Consider the following 16,901-nt stretch of genomic DNA (forward strand, 5'->3'; position numbering starts at 1 on the left):
CAAAATACACTGAACATAATAGTGCAAGCATAGACACACAGAAGTTAAATAAATACACAAAACAAATAAACAAAGAATAATGCAAATAGGAGGAGAGAAAATCAGAAAGTAAAGACTGTTTGAAAAATACACATTAACCAGTTACAGACCTAAATTTGTAGAACCCTGCAGCTTGAACTCTTATGGGAACCAGTTCACAAGCAGCAATGAGGTCTGGGTAACCCCATCTTCAGTGGGGTTGTTCCATGAGAGATCACCAAAAATGTTATATTTTCTTCATACTTTAATAACCTTTTATTTTTTAGTTTAACTATTATTTTGTATTGAATTACACTATATTATTATTTAAAAAAAAACCTTTCTTTCACCCAAAATTTAAAAGCAATGTGGGCTTCTGGGGCTGTTCTGGGATTAGAGTCCCTGAAGCTTAAGTGTCATTAGTTTCATAGTAGATCTACCCCGGCAGTAACTGCAAATGATAGAAGCTGTGTTGCAATACAACACATCCACAATGGCTTATTGGGTAGTTCAAATAAACACAGTCCACCACTATGTCATTAGGTCAAATGAACAATCATGCTCTGCTGCGAAATTGCACCATTGTTGAACAATGTGCTGTAGTGAGAGTTGTTTGGGCAGAGGGAGTGAAACCTACTGAAATTCACCAAAGGATGGACAAGATGTCTGTTCATCTATTATTTTGGCTGTAAGGAAGAAGGTTGAACCTTCTGTTTTGTGATGTACTTCCATCCTTTACAATCATCCTTCTTCATGTACTTTATGTACAGTATATGTACAGTATACAAGAAACAATCATGCAACTGTCAGTATGAGTAACTGTGGGCCTGTGCATAATAACTGTCCTTGAATCTACTGGTGTGAGTGCTAATGGCTTTGTATAGAGGTAGGAGAAAAGAGATTATGCAAGATAGCTCAGGTTTTTAATTGTATTCCTTTCTAAGGCAGTATGTGTTTTATGCAGCTGCACATGCTTAAGGATACATTGAGCCCTAGGTTGCAAGCTCGCACACAGTCAGATCCATAGCTGAAATCCATCTCCCATTGGAGATCGGTGCCCTCATGATTGTATATGAAACAACTTTTTTGTGCCCCTTGGACTTGGTGTGCCTGGGCTAGTGCCTGCTTTGCCTTTGCCTAAAGATAGAGCTGGAGGGCAGACCACCACTTGGTCAAAGTAAAAGTCTGAGCAGACTTTACCATCCTCTACAATACTTTGGGGATCTGAGTTGAACCAGTGCCATACCAGGATCTTATGCAGCCTGTGAGAACAGACTGCATTGTCCACCTGTGGAATTTGGTGAGCATAGATTTAGACATTGGGGCTTCACTAGAACACCTAAGGAACTAAAATCTTCAGACAGCCTTCTTGAAAACAGCCAAGCTGTGTTGCGCCCACATCAGGTCCTTAGTGATAGTAAGTGTCTCCCAGATGTTTAAAGCTACTGATCTTATCCACAGTGATGTACATTGCAAACCTGTTCAGTAAATCTATGACCAGCTGCTTGGCTATGCTGACATTAAGTAAGGGCCCATCCTCCTTGGTTTAATGATCCTTACCAAGAAAAATGGATGGAATGTGATTAAGGGAGTGCATGAGGGTGAGTGATAATAACAGCCAAACACAATTTATCCTTTCTAGGGAATGCTGATCAAGTTTAAGCTGCAATGCAGATTTGAACCATTAGATGGCAGGCCTGTACAATATTAAGAGTAACAAAATCTTCTTTTTTTTCTTTTGGTTTTATGAGAATAGTCTTTAAAAGAGCAGAACTTTAGGAAATAGTTTTTTAGGACACAATGCCACTGTGTGATCGGCTGCAGGGATACATATCGAGAATGATATTGCAAAAGTGAAACAAAAATTGTGCACCTCAAACCTGATATTTGTGCAGAAGGATTGCATTTTAGAGGGTACCAGAGGACTCCCAAAATAATAAAGGATAAGACTTTTGTTCAGCTCTGTGACCCAACAGTTTGGGTATCTTGCAAAGGACCATTACTGTGCCTCTTTCTCTCTCTTCTTGGAATTATGGCTTATCCAAGGAGTACTGGGGTGAGACTTGCTGTCCAGAGCTGCTGTTTGGGATTATTATTTCTGCTGAATTGCACAGGAGACAGAATGGACAGTAAAGAAGGTGGTCCTTCATGCTATGGTGGCTTTGACTTGTACTTCGTTTTAGACAAGTAAGTGTCATCTTTGTTCTGGTTGAGAGACAGGGAGATGCAGCATCTGTGAATTCAGGGAGACTTGCTGGTCTTGTCACACATTCCTTGATGAACCAGCAAATGTTGTCAAAGATCATGCCATTAGAGAATAATGAGATTTACCACTCAGTATTACTGGATGCTGTTGCATGTAACTGCTCATGTGCATATATGCTTTGAAAAATGAAATTTATTGTATTTCAAAGAAAGAGTATAGCCCAGTTTCTCTCTAAAAACTTTTAATTTGATGCTCAAAAATGTTATGTATACACATTATATAAAATCACTCATCTGGTGCTCAGTGTTTCAGTTTACCTTTTAGACTTAAGAAAATTCCATTTGTCCTAAACTAAGGAAAGGGGACCAACTAGTTAAAAGGCTCAAAGAGCCTCAGATTCTTTTGCTCCGCATCTGTTTCTCTTTATAGCTCCTGTCTGAGCAATGCAAAAACAGTTTGAACCCTGCAGAGGAGATTGCGTTCTGCATGTGTTTCACTCTATTTCTACTGCTTCTACTGGTTTTAACCTCCAGTGAATTCTTCATACATGTTTGCAGTTTTTGCATTGTTTTTCACTTTGATTTGATTCAATGCTGTTATTCTAAGATCTTCTGTATACCTAGACTTTATATACTAAGTGAAATGACTTAAAAATGATTCTTAAACTGAAGTCTTTCTTTTGTATATAAATATGTGCCAATAACACATTTCTTTTAACAGAAGCCGCCTCCTTCCTTTCCACCAGTGTATACAACACACAATTCCAATATCAGCCCCCTCTTTTAATTATTAATATTAATGGAAAATGTAAACACATTGGATTGGCAGTGCGTTATTCTTTTCTCTTTCAGTGAACCAAGTAAACAGTCTATTGGTAACACTGCATTTCTTTCCCGTTTCTCATTAGTGGCCATGTAAACAAGCCGGTTGCCAACAAAGTTATTCTCACTACAGGCTGATGGCAACAAACTGGAGAGGAGGTCATTGTTAGTATTAAGCATGTGGACGTACCAGACTGTCAGCATGGCAGGGAACCATGTAAACAATCTGTGCTGCAGCCTTGTCTTCACTAGCAGATTATGGGTCACCATCTAAGGAATTACTGGGCAGTCAAATAAACAGCTTGGCAACATCTCTGTCCTTCTTTTTGGTGCTTTAGTTTACATTATAAAATGCTTTCTGATGGTGCTCTGTGTGAAAGGTGTTACAGTGGATTCAGAAAGATTTCAGACCTCTTCACTTTCTGCACACTTTGTTGTGTTGTAAATTTAATTTTAAATGGAAAAATGTGACATCCATCCAAACTCAATAACCCAGAATGACAAAGTATAAACGTGTTTTCACAAAGGTTGGCAAATACTCAAAAAGTCAAAAACTGAAATCTCTCATTCATGTACAGTAAGTATTCGTACTCTTAATTCAGTACTTAATAGAAGCCCCTTTGGCAGTAATTCCAACTTTGAGTCTTCTTGATTAAATCTCTACTAACTTTGCACTCGTGGACTTCAACATTTTATCCCATTTCTCTCAAGCTCATTTACAAGTGTCTGTAAAGTGCCATCTTCAGGTCTCTCCACAGATGTTCAATGGGGTTTAAATCTGGGCCACTCAAGGACAGTCAAAGACTTGTTCTGAAGCCCCCCCCCAGCATTGTCTTGGTTGTACAGTATATTTTAGGTCATTGGCATACTGAAAGGTGAACTGTCACCTCAGTCTAAAGTAGTGTGCACTCTGGACCAGGTTTACTTCAAGGACCTCTCTATATTTGTGTTTCCCTCAATTCTGACCAGACTTCCTGTCCCTGCCAGTGAGAAGCACCCACTTAGCTTGATTCTGACACCAGCATGATTCATGATAGGAATGGTATTAGGCAGGTGATGAGCAGTGCCTGGTGTTCACAAGACGTAGTACTTGGAGTTCTGCCCAAAGAGCTCAGTTCTTGCCTCATCAGATCAGAGTCCTTTAAATTCCATTTAGCAAACCTAAGTGGGCTATCATTTTTTATGTAAAAATAAATTTTATTTACATAGTACAAATTACAATCCACAAAGCAACTTTGTCTTGCTGAAGGTTCCATGGCATCCATTTAGCCATTTTACCATAAATGCCAGATTGATGGAGTGCTGCTGAAATGGTTGTCCTTCCAACAGGGTCTCCCACCTCAGCAGAGGACTTCTGAAGCTCTACAAAAGTGACCATTGGTTTCTGGTCACCTCTCTACCCAAGACTCTTCTTGCTCGGTTACTCATTTTGACTGAACTGCAAACTCTGGGAAGAGTCCTGGTGGTTCCAGACTTCTTCCATTACATAATTATTGAGTGCTCCTGGGATTGCTTTTAATTTGGTTTTATCCCCTTGCCCTTATCTATGCCTCACCACAATTTGTTCTACAGAGAGTTCTTTGGACTTCATGGCTCTGTTTTTGTCTTGACATCCACCGTGAATTGTGGGGCCTTAAATACACAGGTGTGTGCCGTTCTAAATGATATCCAATTATTTTAGTTTGGCACAGGTGGACTCCAACCCAATTCTAGGAACATCTCAAGGAGAATTAAAGCAGACAGGTTTCACCTGACCATAATTTGGGCCGCTGCAGGAAAGGGTCTGAATATTTGCATACATGAGTAATTTCCATTTTTGATTTTTAATTAATTTAATTAATTAATTAAAACACATGTTTTCACTTCGTCATTTTGGGTTTGTCAGTGTAGATTGATGGCAAATGTATCCATTTAAAATATTCTACAGCACAGAAAGTGAAGGGGTCTGAATACTTCTATGAATCCACTGCATATAGAATACAATATTCTTGCTTTTCTTGTAATTGCTTTGAGATCTCCTAGTGATACCTCCTGGGAAAGCCACTACATAAAAACAAAATCTTAGTACCTCACTTGCGGTTTTAACTAATTCTTGATATTAATTTCTTTGTTAATTCTATATTTTGTTTGTTTATTATTGAACACCTTGGCTTGGTCAAGATTTTGTCATCATAAGGTGTTTCTCAGAAGGTTTTGATTTTTGAGTTTTTAACTTGCTAATGAACACTCAAGCTGCTTCTCTTTACGATTATGTTACTTGAACCATTGCCTGTCTTTATTTATTGTCACAAATTTAAAATCAAAACTGCTGAAAGTCAAAGGAGGAAGAGTACTAGGAATCTGAGGTCAATGAACCTGTGTTGGAAAAACTATCTACAGGTTAGATGGGAGTAGCTGCCCCATGTGAAGGACTGCAACTCCTTTGGGGTTTTGTTCACAAGTGAAGTTGGAGGTGATTGTGAGATTAGCCAAAGAGTGCTACAGCAGTAGCAGTTTTGAAAATGTACTGGACCATAAGTCCTCAAATGAAAATTTCAGTTAACTGGACAGTCTACCTGCAGTGGGCTGGCGCCCTGCCCGGGGTTTGTTTCCTGCCTTGCGCCCTGTGTTGGCTGGGATTGGCTCCAGTAGACCCACGTGACCCTGTAGTTAGGATGTAGCGGGATGGATAATGGATGGATGGATGGACAGTCTACTGAAGTTTTGTTCACAAACCAAGGTCTGCATCCTTATGTTCTTTTTTTTTTGCACCCATGTAATACTACATATTGAGAAAATTGCAAAAGGTCTAAGCATGTACAGGTGAATAATGGGATTCTGATTCTGATGTAATTATGGAACTGACCAATGGATTCAGTAACAGGTATACCATAGACAGTTGTGGCAGAGCAGGAGACAGGTCAAGAGCTACAACTGGCTTTGTAACTTCATCATCACCTATGAATGGTCAAAAGCTATGGACAAAATTATGCAGTTGGGTGTTCAAGTGACCAAATGAAGTTTCTGCAAAATGTTCCAGAACTCAATTTCCGTAACAAGGCAAAGAACTCGACAATCCTGAAATGACCTTGGAATACAACAGCTGCTGCCACTGATTAAAAGAAGCCATTTGAAGTGGTTTGGGCATCTTGTTGTCATTTCCTCCTGGATGTGTATTAGGAGGAGATAGAACAGAAAACCCAAGATACAACAGAAACATCATACCTTTTAGTTGTCCTGGGACTGTGTTAAAATTCTTCATACTGAGCTGGATAGTTATACTACTTGTCCCATGGTCCACCTGCTGACAACACAACCCTGACTAGAAGAAGTTCTGAAGCTGAGATTTGGGTGTTGCGTTTGGTGTGCACAATACCCCTAGATTAATCAGTAGTTCCTTTTAGTACCTCAGTATAGGCTCAACACTGATATCTTACTCTGGTACTATGGAATATACAATCATTTCTCTATGTAGCATGCTATCACTGAGGATATGCTTATGTTAAGTAGACAAATCACATCGTACACAGATAACACACTCTGCAAATAAAAGCCACACCACTGTGCAGTTCTGACATTGCTATCATCTATTTTATCATTAACGTTAAGATTGTTGGCTGCCATGAAGTAAATTGCTACAGCACCTCCCAGACACTGCCACAATCCTGTGCTGCATCAGTAGTTAGTCAACAGGCATGGTTGATGACAGCAGGTAAACCAGGCTAAACAATAACCTTTTCTGAATTTTTGTTTAGCATAGTTTATCAAAAAAAAAAAAAAACTGGCACTGAGTCATGTACTTTTTATGCACCCCAACAATTATGATTTTAAAGCTGATGGGGATGGAAGGTCCAAAGGGTTAATTACAGATTCCTGTAATCCCAGAATCCCACTTACTGCGTGCCTTGGTTGAGCTGCTTCTTCCATTAAGTAGGGAATAATATATTTCCTCTTCATTAGGACTGACCCTTGACTTTTAAATACTTTCAATTTCCCTAGTGGACAAATAAAATACATCTATCTATAGTATTATATAGTGTGTTTCACATCTATCTATCTATCTATCTATCTATCTATCTATCTATCTATCTATCTATCTATATTAATTTTAAATACAAATATTTAAATTGAATTAAATTATTTTTGAAATACAAACTGAAGCAACTGGTCCAACTGAGAGAATTACATTTTATGTCAGCACTGCTTTTGAAAAAAATAGCAAAATTTTATAAATGACCATTTATTGTGAACTAGTGTGACACGCGTGCAAATAAAATTGAAAAAAGAAAAATGCAAAAGTCCTCAGTTGGCAGAAGATATTTTTTTAAAGTTAATGACTTTTGGAAACTTCTAAATGAAGCCTGATGTTAATTTGTGGTCCAGTTTATGTTATTCCTGAAATGGGTATCTGGTATTAACTTCGGTAGCCTGGTAGTGCAAGATTCAGTGCCACCATCTCGCAGTTCTGGGTTTGATTAACTACTGTAGCCTGTGTGGTTTTCATTTGTTTTGTTTTTTTCCTATATCCCAAACACTTTTGTATTAGTTTAACTGACCACCATATGCTGGCCCAATATGAGTAATTGTGCCATATCATGGACTGGCACATTTTCTGGAGTTTGTTCTCTTAATGCTACCAGGCAATAACAGCCCTGAACTGGTAAGTGGATGCATTGATGGATGGTTGGATGGATGGATGGATGAATGAATGGATATTATTAACTCACAAACAGTCAAACATGGGCTGAGTGACTTCTGAAAATTTGCTCTTCACTTCTTAGCTGTATTTAGTATGGTTTACAACTGTAACCAGGAATTACAAAAAAAGGTTGGGGTGCCAACTGGGCAATCACATTTAATTGTAGAAAAGAAAAAAAATGAACAATTTTTGTTCTTGGTATTCCAGTTATAGGGCCCTCAATAGCCAAAGGTATGGCACTTCATCAGGAGCTCTGTCACCCTGAGATCCGGTTACCAAAATGAACACCTTCTTCTGGGGGCTGCCTGTTTTTATGGTGTACAGGGCAGAAGGGGCGAAGCACTTCTCTTTGAGCTGTGGACGGGGCTGACCATTGTTCTCAACCGTCTCCATGGAACTGTGATGGAAAGAGAGGAAATGGTTAGTGCTAGGGCCTCCTCTTGTCCCGAAGTGGGGCTCTCTCGAAACTCCTGTGCTTTTCAAAATTTTTCATAAACATTCTGAGGTAGCTCAATTTAACATCCAAAATACTTTTAAGATATCTTAAATGTGTTTTAAAATATCCCAGTATCCCTTTATGTACAATTGCTATTTTTAAATGGGACATCCAGTTTACTTTAAGACATCTCAAAATGTATTTGAGATATCTAAGAATAACAAGCCATTGTGAGATCTCTGCAAATACATTTGAGATATCATAATTTCATTTTAGATGTAGTCAGTCAATATCCAACCCACTATATCCTAACACTGGGTCACGGGGGTCTGCTGGAGCCAATCCCAGCCAGCATTAAATTAAAATCCTATTTTTGCTTTATCATTCTGGGGTATTGAATGTTTTATGACATGGGGAAAAATGAATTTAAACAATTTTAGCATAACAGAACAAAATGTGAAAAAGTGAAGGGTTCAGAATACTTACTTAATGTACCATCCATGGAGGAGATTCCTGTAGTGTAACTGTTCCACTTCATGCTTTTTATTCCCTGAGTTTTTATTTTATACATACAGTATTGTTTTACACAGCAGGCATTGTCTGTTTCTAGTAACTTCATCAATATTTGAGTACTAGCAAAATACCCGCGTTTCGCAGCGGCGAAGTACTGCCTTAAAATTTTTATTAAGAAGAAAAGTAAACCTTTTTAAACTGAGGGAAAATATGCCAATAATTATTTGTTAAGGATCTCTTTATATACCACATTGTGAGTTCTGCCCTCCGGTTGTAATATGACCAAGCTGTGTGCTGAGCTTACTCTTGAGCATGCAACATACAGTTGGCCATGTGAACAGTAATCTTGTTTCAAATCTCACAGCTTGGATTGCTGCTGTCATAATCGGTTTCAGTTTCATGGTTTGTTTCAGTTACGTTAGTATTTGTAGGACTTGTGTTGAAGTGACATTCGGCATCTGTCAAGCGTTGTAAGTATACAACCGGTTTCATCGATAACTTCACATCCAGCTTTTGAGAGTTTAAACATTCATAAACATCCAAGTGTCCACTACTGAAATCGTCACCTGTCAATCTAAGATGTTTAAGAGGCATTGGCGGTTGTCAAAAGGTGTAAAATATTTGGCCATTTCGGTACACTTGAAAGCGACAACCGAACAATTCAGCGGCAGCCATCAACTCACATGCAGAACCATAGGTGAAGGGCTTAAGCATTTCACTCTTATAGTGCTCCTGTGTAGTATAATTATCTCCTGTACCGTCATCAGTCCACACCTTGAACCTGTCCCAGTCATTCAATACATAAGACACAATGTTCCTCTGGATATCAAGAGTGAGCCTGATATGGCCGTGCAATATGTAACAAAGAGAATGGAAAAGGTAGGTGCCATCTCCGGGCATGGAAACCACTCGGTAAGTGACAGTTCTTTGATCGATGGTGATCACCTCGATAGACATGTTAATGGAAGTACGGTTGGAACGATAAAGGAAATGGGTACCTGAACAATGTAAACCAAGTGTAAAATACCTACACAATAACTATAATCATAATAAACGAACAACGAATGTGGATTGAATAAAAAGGCTGTAGTTATCAGCAGGGAGACGTGAATACTGTGGCGAAGCAAGGAAAGGAATGTAGAGACTGGAGCGACGGATGGCCTTATATAGGCAGGCAGCCAACAACTTGGGAGGATTTGGGATGGGGGACCCAACGCCGTCTCACACGGTGACCGAGCTGCAGGCTATGGATGTATATATGTATGTAAGTAGGATTCAGTTAGCGCTGGGAACCCGCGTACCAAATTTCTTGAAGATGGGACCATAAGTAACAAATACCGTTGGAAAGTTCAATATGGCAGCCGACAGTGGCGTCATACCACCGAAATAAGTACGTACATTGGTTTCGGTTAGCGCAGGGAAGCCGCCTAACAAATTTCGTGAAGAATGGGCCATAAATAAGAAAGTTTAACGTGGCGGATGTTGTCACCTGTTATGACTGTTACGTGTAGAATTTCGAAATGAAACCTGCTTAATTTTTGTAAGTAACCTGTAAGGAATGAGCCAGCCAAATTTCAGCCTTCTAGCTATACGGGAAGTTGGAGAATTAGTGATGAGTGAGTCAGTCAGTGCGGGCTTTGCCTTTTATTAGTATAGATAATGTGCACTGAAGTTTCCAGGGCAAGTCTGATACTATGATTTGATGGTCTGCATTTAAAATAATACCACCTTCAATTTGGTTCATGCATTAACTCTACATAAAGAGCGTTACACAAAATAAAACTCAAACAAATACGTTGACTGTTTAAAAATGCCATGCAGATAGTTTGAGTGCAGGCTTTCCATCACCATGACAGCTCAGGCAATAAACCAAGCACTGAGCACAATGTCAGTACAGTCACCAGATTAGCACAGATTCTGTATACTGAGTGGGTAACAACCATATCAACAAATGTCATGGCGGCTTCCAGGAATCTTTGGAAAACAAATATGAAACAAAACAGGAAACTGATTGGGTAGAAGAAAAGGCCAGGGTATAACATTAAAGTCGGGTTCCTTCCATGCTGTGTCCTATGTATACTCAGCTCACATCATATTGATGTATGAAGTATATCACTGGCCTTTGTACTGGGTCTCTTTCCATAGTGTCTGCCTATCCAGCCCTGAATCTTATTAATGTCTATTGATTATTTAAATATCAGCTATATATATTTTTATTCCTTATCCAAATTCTCTGTTTCTCTAAATTTCTGCAGACAATGATTCATTTCCTTCTTTTGGTGCTCTCTGCTTCTTCTAATCTGTTTTACCTGTTGTCTTCATTAGGATTGCAATTTTAATTTTTTATCAGGTTTTCCTTGGCTTCCCTTCTGGGAGATTGGAGAACCTCTTTGTAATATATATTTTTTGATTCAGTGTGTTTTACACATTATTAAAAATGTTTTATTTCTCTTTTGTGTGCCTCCATTTTATGGGTCATTCTGTTGACAGACTGGGAGTGTGTAAGATGTAACATCATCATTAGGGTATAAAGGTTAGCATTATATACTTCCTTGTTGTCTGATACTTGATTCACCTAAAAACTTCGGTGGCCCTACTTTATAGTAAACTTTCAGACGTTTTTTTCTACCCTTAAATTATAAATATTGTCTAAACATTTTGACTCTGGCTGCGCATCTTTTATTTTGTTTGTGAAATTTCCTTTCACCGTTTGTTGACCACTGATTCTGACGTACCGTCCTGAGATTCGTTTACTTTGTTAGAGTCGGCATGGTAATGACTCTGGATTGTATTTTGATTCTTTCAGAATCATCTTATAATTTTTGACAAAACCTCTGCTCACCCCATGCAGTCAGTACATCCCTAGGATGGGATGGCATATTTGTTTTCATTATTCAGAGCTGAGAATTATGGGATTGTTTCTGAGTGTGAAAACGACAGTCCACTGTTGATTGGGCAGCTCTGTGGGGATTCTACCACTACTCCCAAGTCATCATGGTTATACACTTTTCTTCCTCAGTTTCCATGTAATGTCTGATTGTCCTTACCATAGAAAATGTCTCACGTTGTCCTGTCATAAATACCAGGGCAGCTCTTGGGTAGGTAGACGGTGTGTGTAAAAATGTTTTAATGGAGTTGCTGTCCATCTTATTTTAGTAGTGGTATGTCCTCCGGAATGCCCATACCTCTCAGATCTATAGGGCTGGTGACATCACTTGGTGTAGTGATGCTAAAGACTGAGAGAATGCTCTGTGATATGCTGATTATCAGCCTCAAGTGTTCAGGTGTATAGTGGGGTTATAATGCAGCATGAGCTTGTGGTTCAAGGCTTTCATTTTGACTTTTTTCTGGAAGAACACAGTTTTACAGTCAGGGTCAGACCCAATCATTGCACACTGGTTCAAGATGCTCAAAGCTTGTTGTTGTGGGTAATAGCAGGAGATGTTCATCCTTATGCAGACATTATCATTTGAAGTCTTAGGGTGGACAGATGTTGCCTCTCGTTGTCCATAGCAGGTTGTCAGTATTATTACACTTTAACGACCTGTAGTGGAAAGAGGCTTGTCCCCCTCAGTGTCGAGAGCGTGCATCTCTTCAGTAGCACAAACAGCATACCTTTGTGAATATACCCTAGACTTAAGGAGTGCGCTCATCTTGGTGTACAGAGCATGTCCACTTTTATATTTTACTTTCTCGTATAAAGTACAGCGAAAGTATTGTAATCGTCCAAAAAATCGATATCGAGATTTTGATGAATCTTGACATTTTAGATCTCCCCGACTATCTCATATACAATGTATAGGAAAAGTACTGGAATCCTCCAAATATTCCATTTCAAGATTTTAATGAATCTCGTTGTTTTAGATGTCCCTGAGTCCAAAAATACCCTTTTTAGAATTATGTATGTGTTTCTATCTATGTGTGTGTGTGTGTTTATGTAAATACGATGAGTAAGTTTTCACTTAGGTCAACCAAATTTTGCATACAAGTATTAGGTACAAAATGTAGATTTCTATGAACTTTTGGGCTCTTTCCGCTAACTGGAAATGGTACTTTACCTGAACACATACTCGATTTTTTTTTTTTTTTCATGCAGCAGCAAAATCCAATTTGTTCAGCTTTACTTTTAGAATTGTTCAATATATTATTGATGTGATTTGATTTGTTGTTAATGGTTCTTTAATGTACATAATATAAAAATATAATCATTATCTTGCAGTTGTGAGCACGGGTCCAAACACCATCAGACAAACACCAGCACTTTACGAAACACTCATTTATTAAACACAGTAGCACACAACACACGGTGCTCCTGCACCAAACACCTCCAATACTTGCCTTTCTCAGTGACTGTGGGCCCCTTTTATTTCCACCCGGATGTGCTCCAGGTGCTTGATGACATTCTTCCGGCAGCACTTCCTGGAGTGGCAGAAGTGCTGCCCTTGCACCAGGAAGCAGTCCGGGCAGCCCTGGAAGGTTCTTCCTCCACCTTCCCAGGTGTGGCGGAAGTGTCGATCTCCCGGGCTCCACGATGCTCAGGGTGCCCCCTGGAAGTGGCCATGGGCCCCAGTGGGTTTCAGCCTCCTTGCTCTGTCCCCGTGGTCCCCTCACCATCCAGGGCGGTTGCCCTCTCGTGGCCTGGGGGACGTATAGACCACCTCTTGGTCCTTTCAGGCATCCCGGCTGGGTCTGACCCCCAGCCTCCTGTGACACAGTTTATTTCTCAAATATCCATCCCCATATCTGAGTATACGAGAAAGTCTAGGGGAGGCAACTCCCAATTTTTATAAATGGAGCCCAGTAGATAACAGCAACCACTCAGGTTCCCCCTCAGTGTCTCTTTCCTTTCATAGATGGAACCCCTCAGATGACCACGCTCTACACAGCTTAATGGATTAGCTGACTCTGAAAGTTATACTGGGTGATTCTAGGATGCTGAGGTTTGCCAGTGACTGAACAGCCTGCCGATTTGACAACTGTTCTACTTCAATCCTGGTGGACGTATTCTGTCCTCTCGTCCCTTCGATTTTATGTTGCATAAGCTCTTCTGGTTTTCACTCAAGGTTTTTTGTCTTGCTCTTCAGGACCATTAAGGAGGGAATCAAAGGACTGCTACTTTATCTTTAATGACCTCTTTTTCTACCTCTTTCTCTCTTTATGTTTGTGTTCGTTCTTCTCTTCTATTCAGACGGTTGATCGTATGCTTACACTTTGACAATCTAATGGCTTTTATGACTTGTATCTTTTTTTAATTGGAAATTGGACGAAGCAGTTATGCTAGCTCTTGCCTCAGAAATTCGAAAAGCTTTTAAACTGGATTAATGAAAACAGCTGTGATGTATTAGTAGTGAAATGCTATCCTGAAACTGCAGAAAAGAGAAATCTAATCAGCTGAGCAGGAACACTACTGGATTATTACAAGAGGGCAGCACTCCCCTTGTTTCTTGATTTGCCTTCTCATTTCAGACTTCTTAATCCAGTGTCACCCGAGTTGATGATTCATTTTTTACTTCAGTGACCATAAAACACACAACATGCTCAAAGCTGCTTAATCCTGTTCAGGATTGTAGGCTTTGGAGCCTGAGATGGCCGTACTGGATGCAAGGCCTGGACCTTCCTAGAGAGTGGCGTCAGTGCATCCATCGCAGGGCCTACTCAAACGCAGACACACTCACACTGGGCCCATTAACCAAACACATTCATCTTCAGCATGTGTGTTTATTTTCTTTACATTCAGCAGTATTCGCCTATAAAGTTAGGACTGGTAAAATTAAATTATTTCTACTGCAAGTTTCATTTCATTAGCCAAACCTTTAACTGGGAAATGCTTATGGAAGAATTCTTTTGGGGTTTTATTTCTCTCTAAACTTTATAAGAATGCTTTTTTCCTTTGTCATTGCATTCATTTCTACTGCCCTGACCCTCTTTTCCTGGAGTTTTGATTTTTTGTTTCTTTTTTTGGCCTGGTCTTAATGATGTCTGGAGGCGCGGTATTTGTTGCTGCTGTGCACCTTTTATTTAGTCTAACAGATGTTCATATGTTAGTGGTTTGCATTTCTGTCGATTTCACTTTTCAGTGATGCGATCTTCAGGAGACCTGCTCCAAACATTATTATTTGTTTCCATTTTTAGTTGATTTAGTGTATCTTTATACTCTCTACGTGTCATGTATTTCTGGCTCCTGTCATGGTGGTTGGGATTTCTGCTGGACTAACCTTCGTTTGATGTCTGCTTGAATTTGTTCCACTTGTCATTTGGTTTGCCATTTCTTTGCACTATATTGTACACTGCCACTCGTCAACGTCTCACTTTCCTTTGCCACATTGACCTTCAGAGTATGAGATCTGAGCGTAGAAACATCTGGTTTGATTTTCTGTATGGTTCGTTTTTATCTAAGAGGTTCTTTCAGCTGAAATGGGTTTTAGATGTCGCCTTTAACATTTCTCATGGCTCTCCCAGTCGTTTGTATATTTTAGTAGTGGTCATGTATTTTGAATATTGCTGAGTGGCCACTTACTCTTTCCTCCAGAAAGATATTTGCTGGTGCATAAGTGATATAACTGCTTCAAATAAGGCTTCTTTTTCCTTTATGTTTTCTAACTTTCCTGAAATTTGTCTACATAAATACTGGCAATTTGAGCTACCTGAAGGAGAAGAGTTTCATAGCTTTCATATCAGTAACATTTTATACTGTAAATACTTTCCTTAAAAAGTCATTATATAATGATAGCTATAAACAATATATTCATTAGCAGATGTTGTTGCAGAATATGCTGGAAAGCTGAAACTATTTATCTCTTTTAAAGATTTATGAAGAGAACAAAACTTACTGTAAATTTTCATCACTATATTTTAGAATTGGTCTAAAATACATTCATTTGCACATTTTGGCAACTTGCATGGGCATACAAATAACTAGAAAACCTGGTAAAGAGGATAAAATCATAACTTACAGCATGTATTAGAGTCTGTTTCACTGATGATTGCCAGGGCTTCTTCATAAAATAGACTGGCTTCCCTATTGAAAGGAGACAATGCTCTGTATTGTCATCCAGACTTATATAACTGCCGTTGTCTGATCATTATTTTAGACTAGGATGTTGCTTGTGTACTCCAATATGTTATATTTGTAGTAATTTGCTTTTAGCAATCATGTCACCACCTACCCTTTCTGCCAAATTTGAAAATAGCAGAATCAAAATTTCTAAACACCAGAACTTGGGGATAAGAGAGATAAATGTGGTCAGGGCAGACAAAAAAGAATTTTAAACTAAATAATTGCACTCAAGATTCATACACAGAGTTCTACTTCCCTAAGCAATTTTTAACTAGATAAACTTAACTGCAGAAACTTGCATAATATCCAGAAACTTGGACAATGTGGCTTGTGCACTGCGGTTTTAAATACTTGCAGCATGATGATGTTATGTGACACACTTCCAGCCATCCCGAGGAGCGGCTGTCAGCAACAGCATGGCCATGGCCAGTGAAAAAACATATAAAATGGCAGATCATAAGATCAAAAATATCTAAACAAAATGACGGAGTGGACATATCATAATGGTTAATAACTGTCAATGCAAAAGATGATCATAAAATAAGTGGAAAATTAGATATTGCACATGCCAAAAATCTCAAAATCATGACACTGCCTATTACCCATGTCAAAAATGTATTTTGATCAGGAGACTTTTTTAAGATTGTAGGTTGTAGGAGCCCACCTGTGTAAATCACACCTCACCCTGACTAGGGTTCAAATTCTTGTTTTAGGTCCTTTTTGTTCACTTTTGAGTCTTTGATTTATGTTAGTATTACTTTTTATTATCATTTGCTGTATCCCATATGCCTGTGTGTTTTATTAAGGGTCCGTCAAGAGACAGGACCATCTGCCCATCACTGCAAGCAACTGGTCTTAGCCCTATAAAGTTAGGGGCAACTCACAGTCCCTTGTAGTTCATTTGAATAAATTTAGGAAAGGTGAGTTCTTGTGCTTTGTGATTCACTTGTTATTTATGTACTACTGGATTTTTGACCTCTCTGCTGTTTGTTGACTTCCCAATTGAATTACTGCATTAGGACTTGTTTAACTTGGATTGCCTTTGCTTTTTGGGCTCAATGGAGCTTCTTTTTGTTCTAAAGCTGTTTTTTATTTCTAAAGATTCTATGTGGCCTTCTGCGTTAATAGCTGAGGTGTTTTGACTGTGTTTCTCTCTCTAGTGGGCATTTTTA

General features: G+C 39.0%; 1 protein-coding gene across 1 annotated transcript in view; it reads left to right on the top strand.

Moving 5' to 3' along the window:
• Window positions 1-1,825: 1,825 nt before the first annotated feature.
• The window catches only part of LOC120538901 (anthrax toxin receptor 1-like), a 223,459-nt gene continuing 208,383 nt past the window's right edge, over window positions 1,826-16,901 (top strand). The window contains exon 1 of the mRNA XM_039768487.1: window positions 1,826-2,205. Within this exon, the coding sequence (XP_039624421.1) occupies window positions 2,051-2,205 (155 nt within the window). The 5' untranslated portion in view covers window positions 1,826-2,050. The remainder of the gene's footprint in view (window positions 2,206-16,901) is intronic.

The sequence above is a fragment of the Polypterus senegalus genome, chromosome 11, assembly GCF_016835505.1.
Source record: "Polypterus senegalus isolate Bchr_013 chromosome 11, ASM1683550v1, whole genome shotgun sequence".
NCBI lineage: Eukaryota > Metazoa > Chordata > Cladistia > Polypteriformes > Polypteridae > Polypterus > Polypterus senegalus.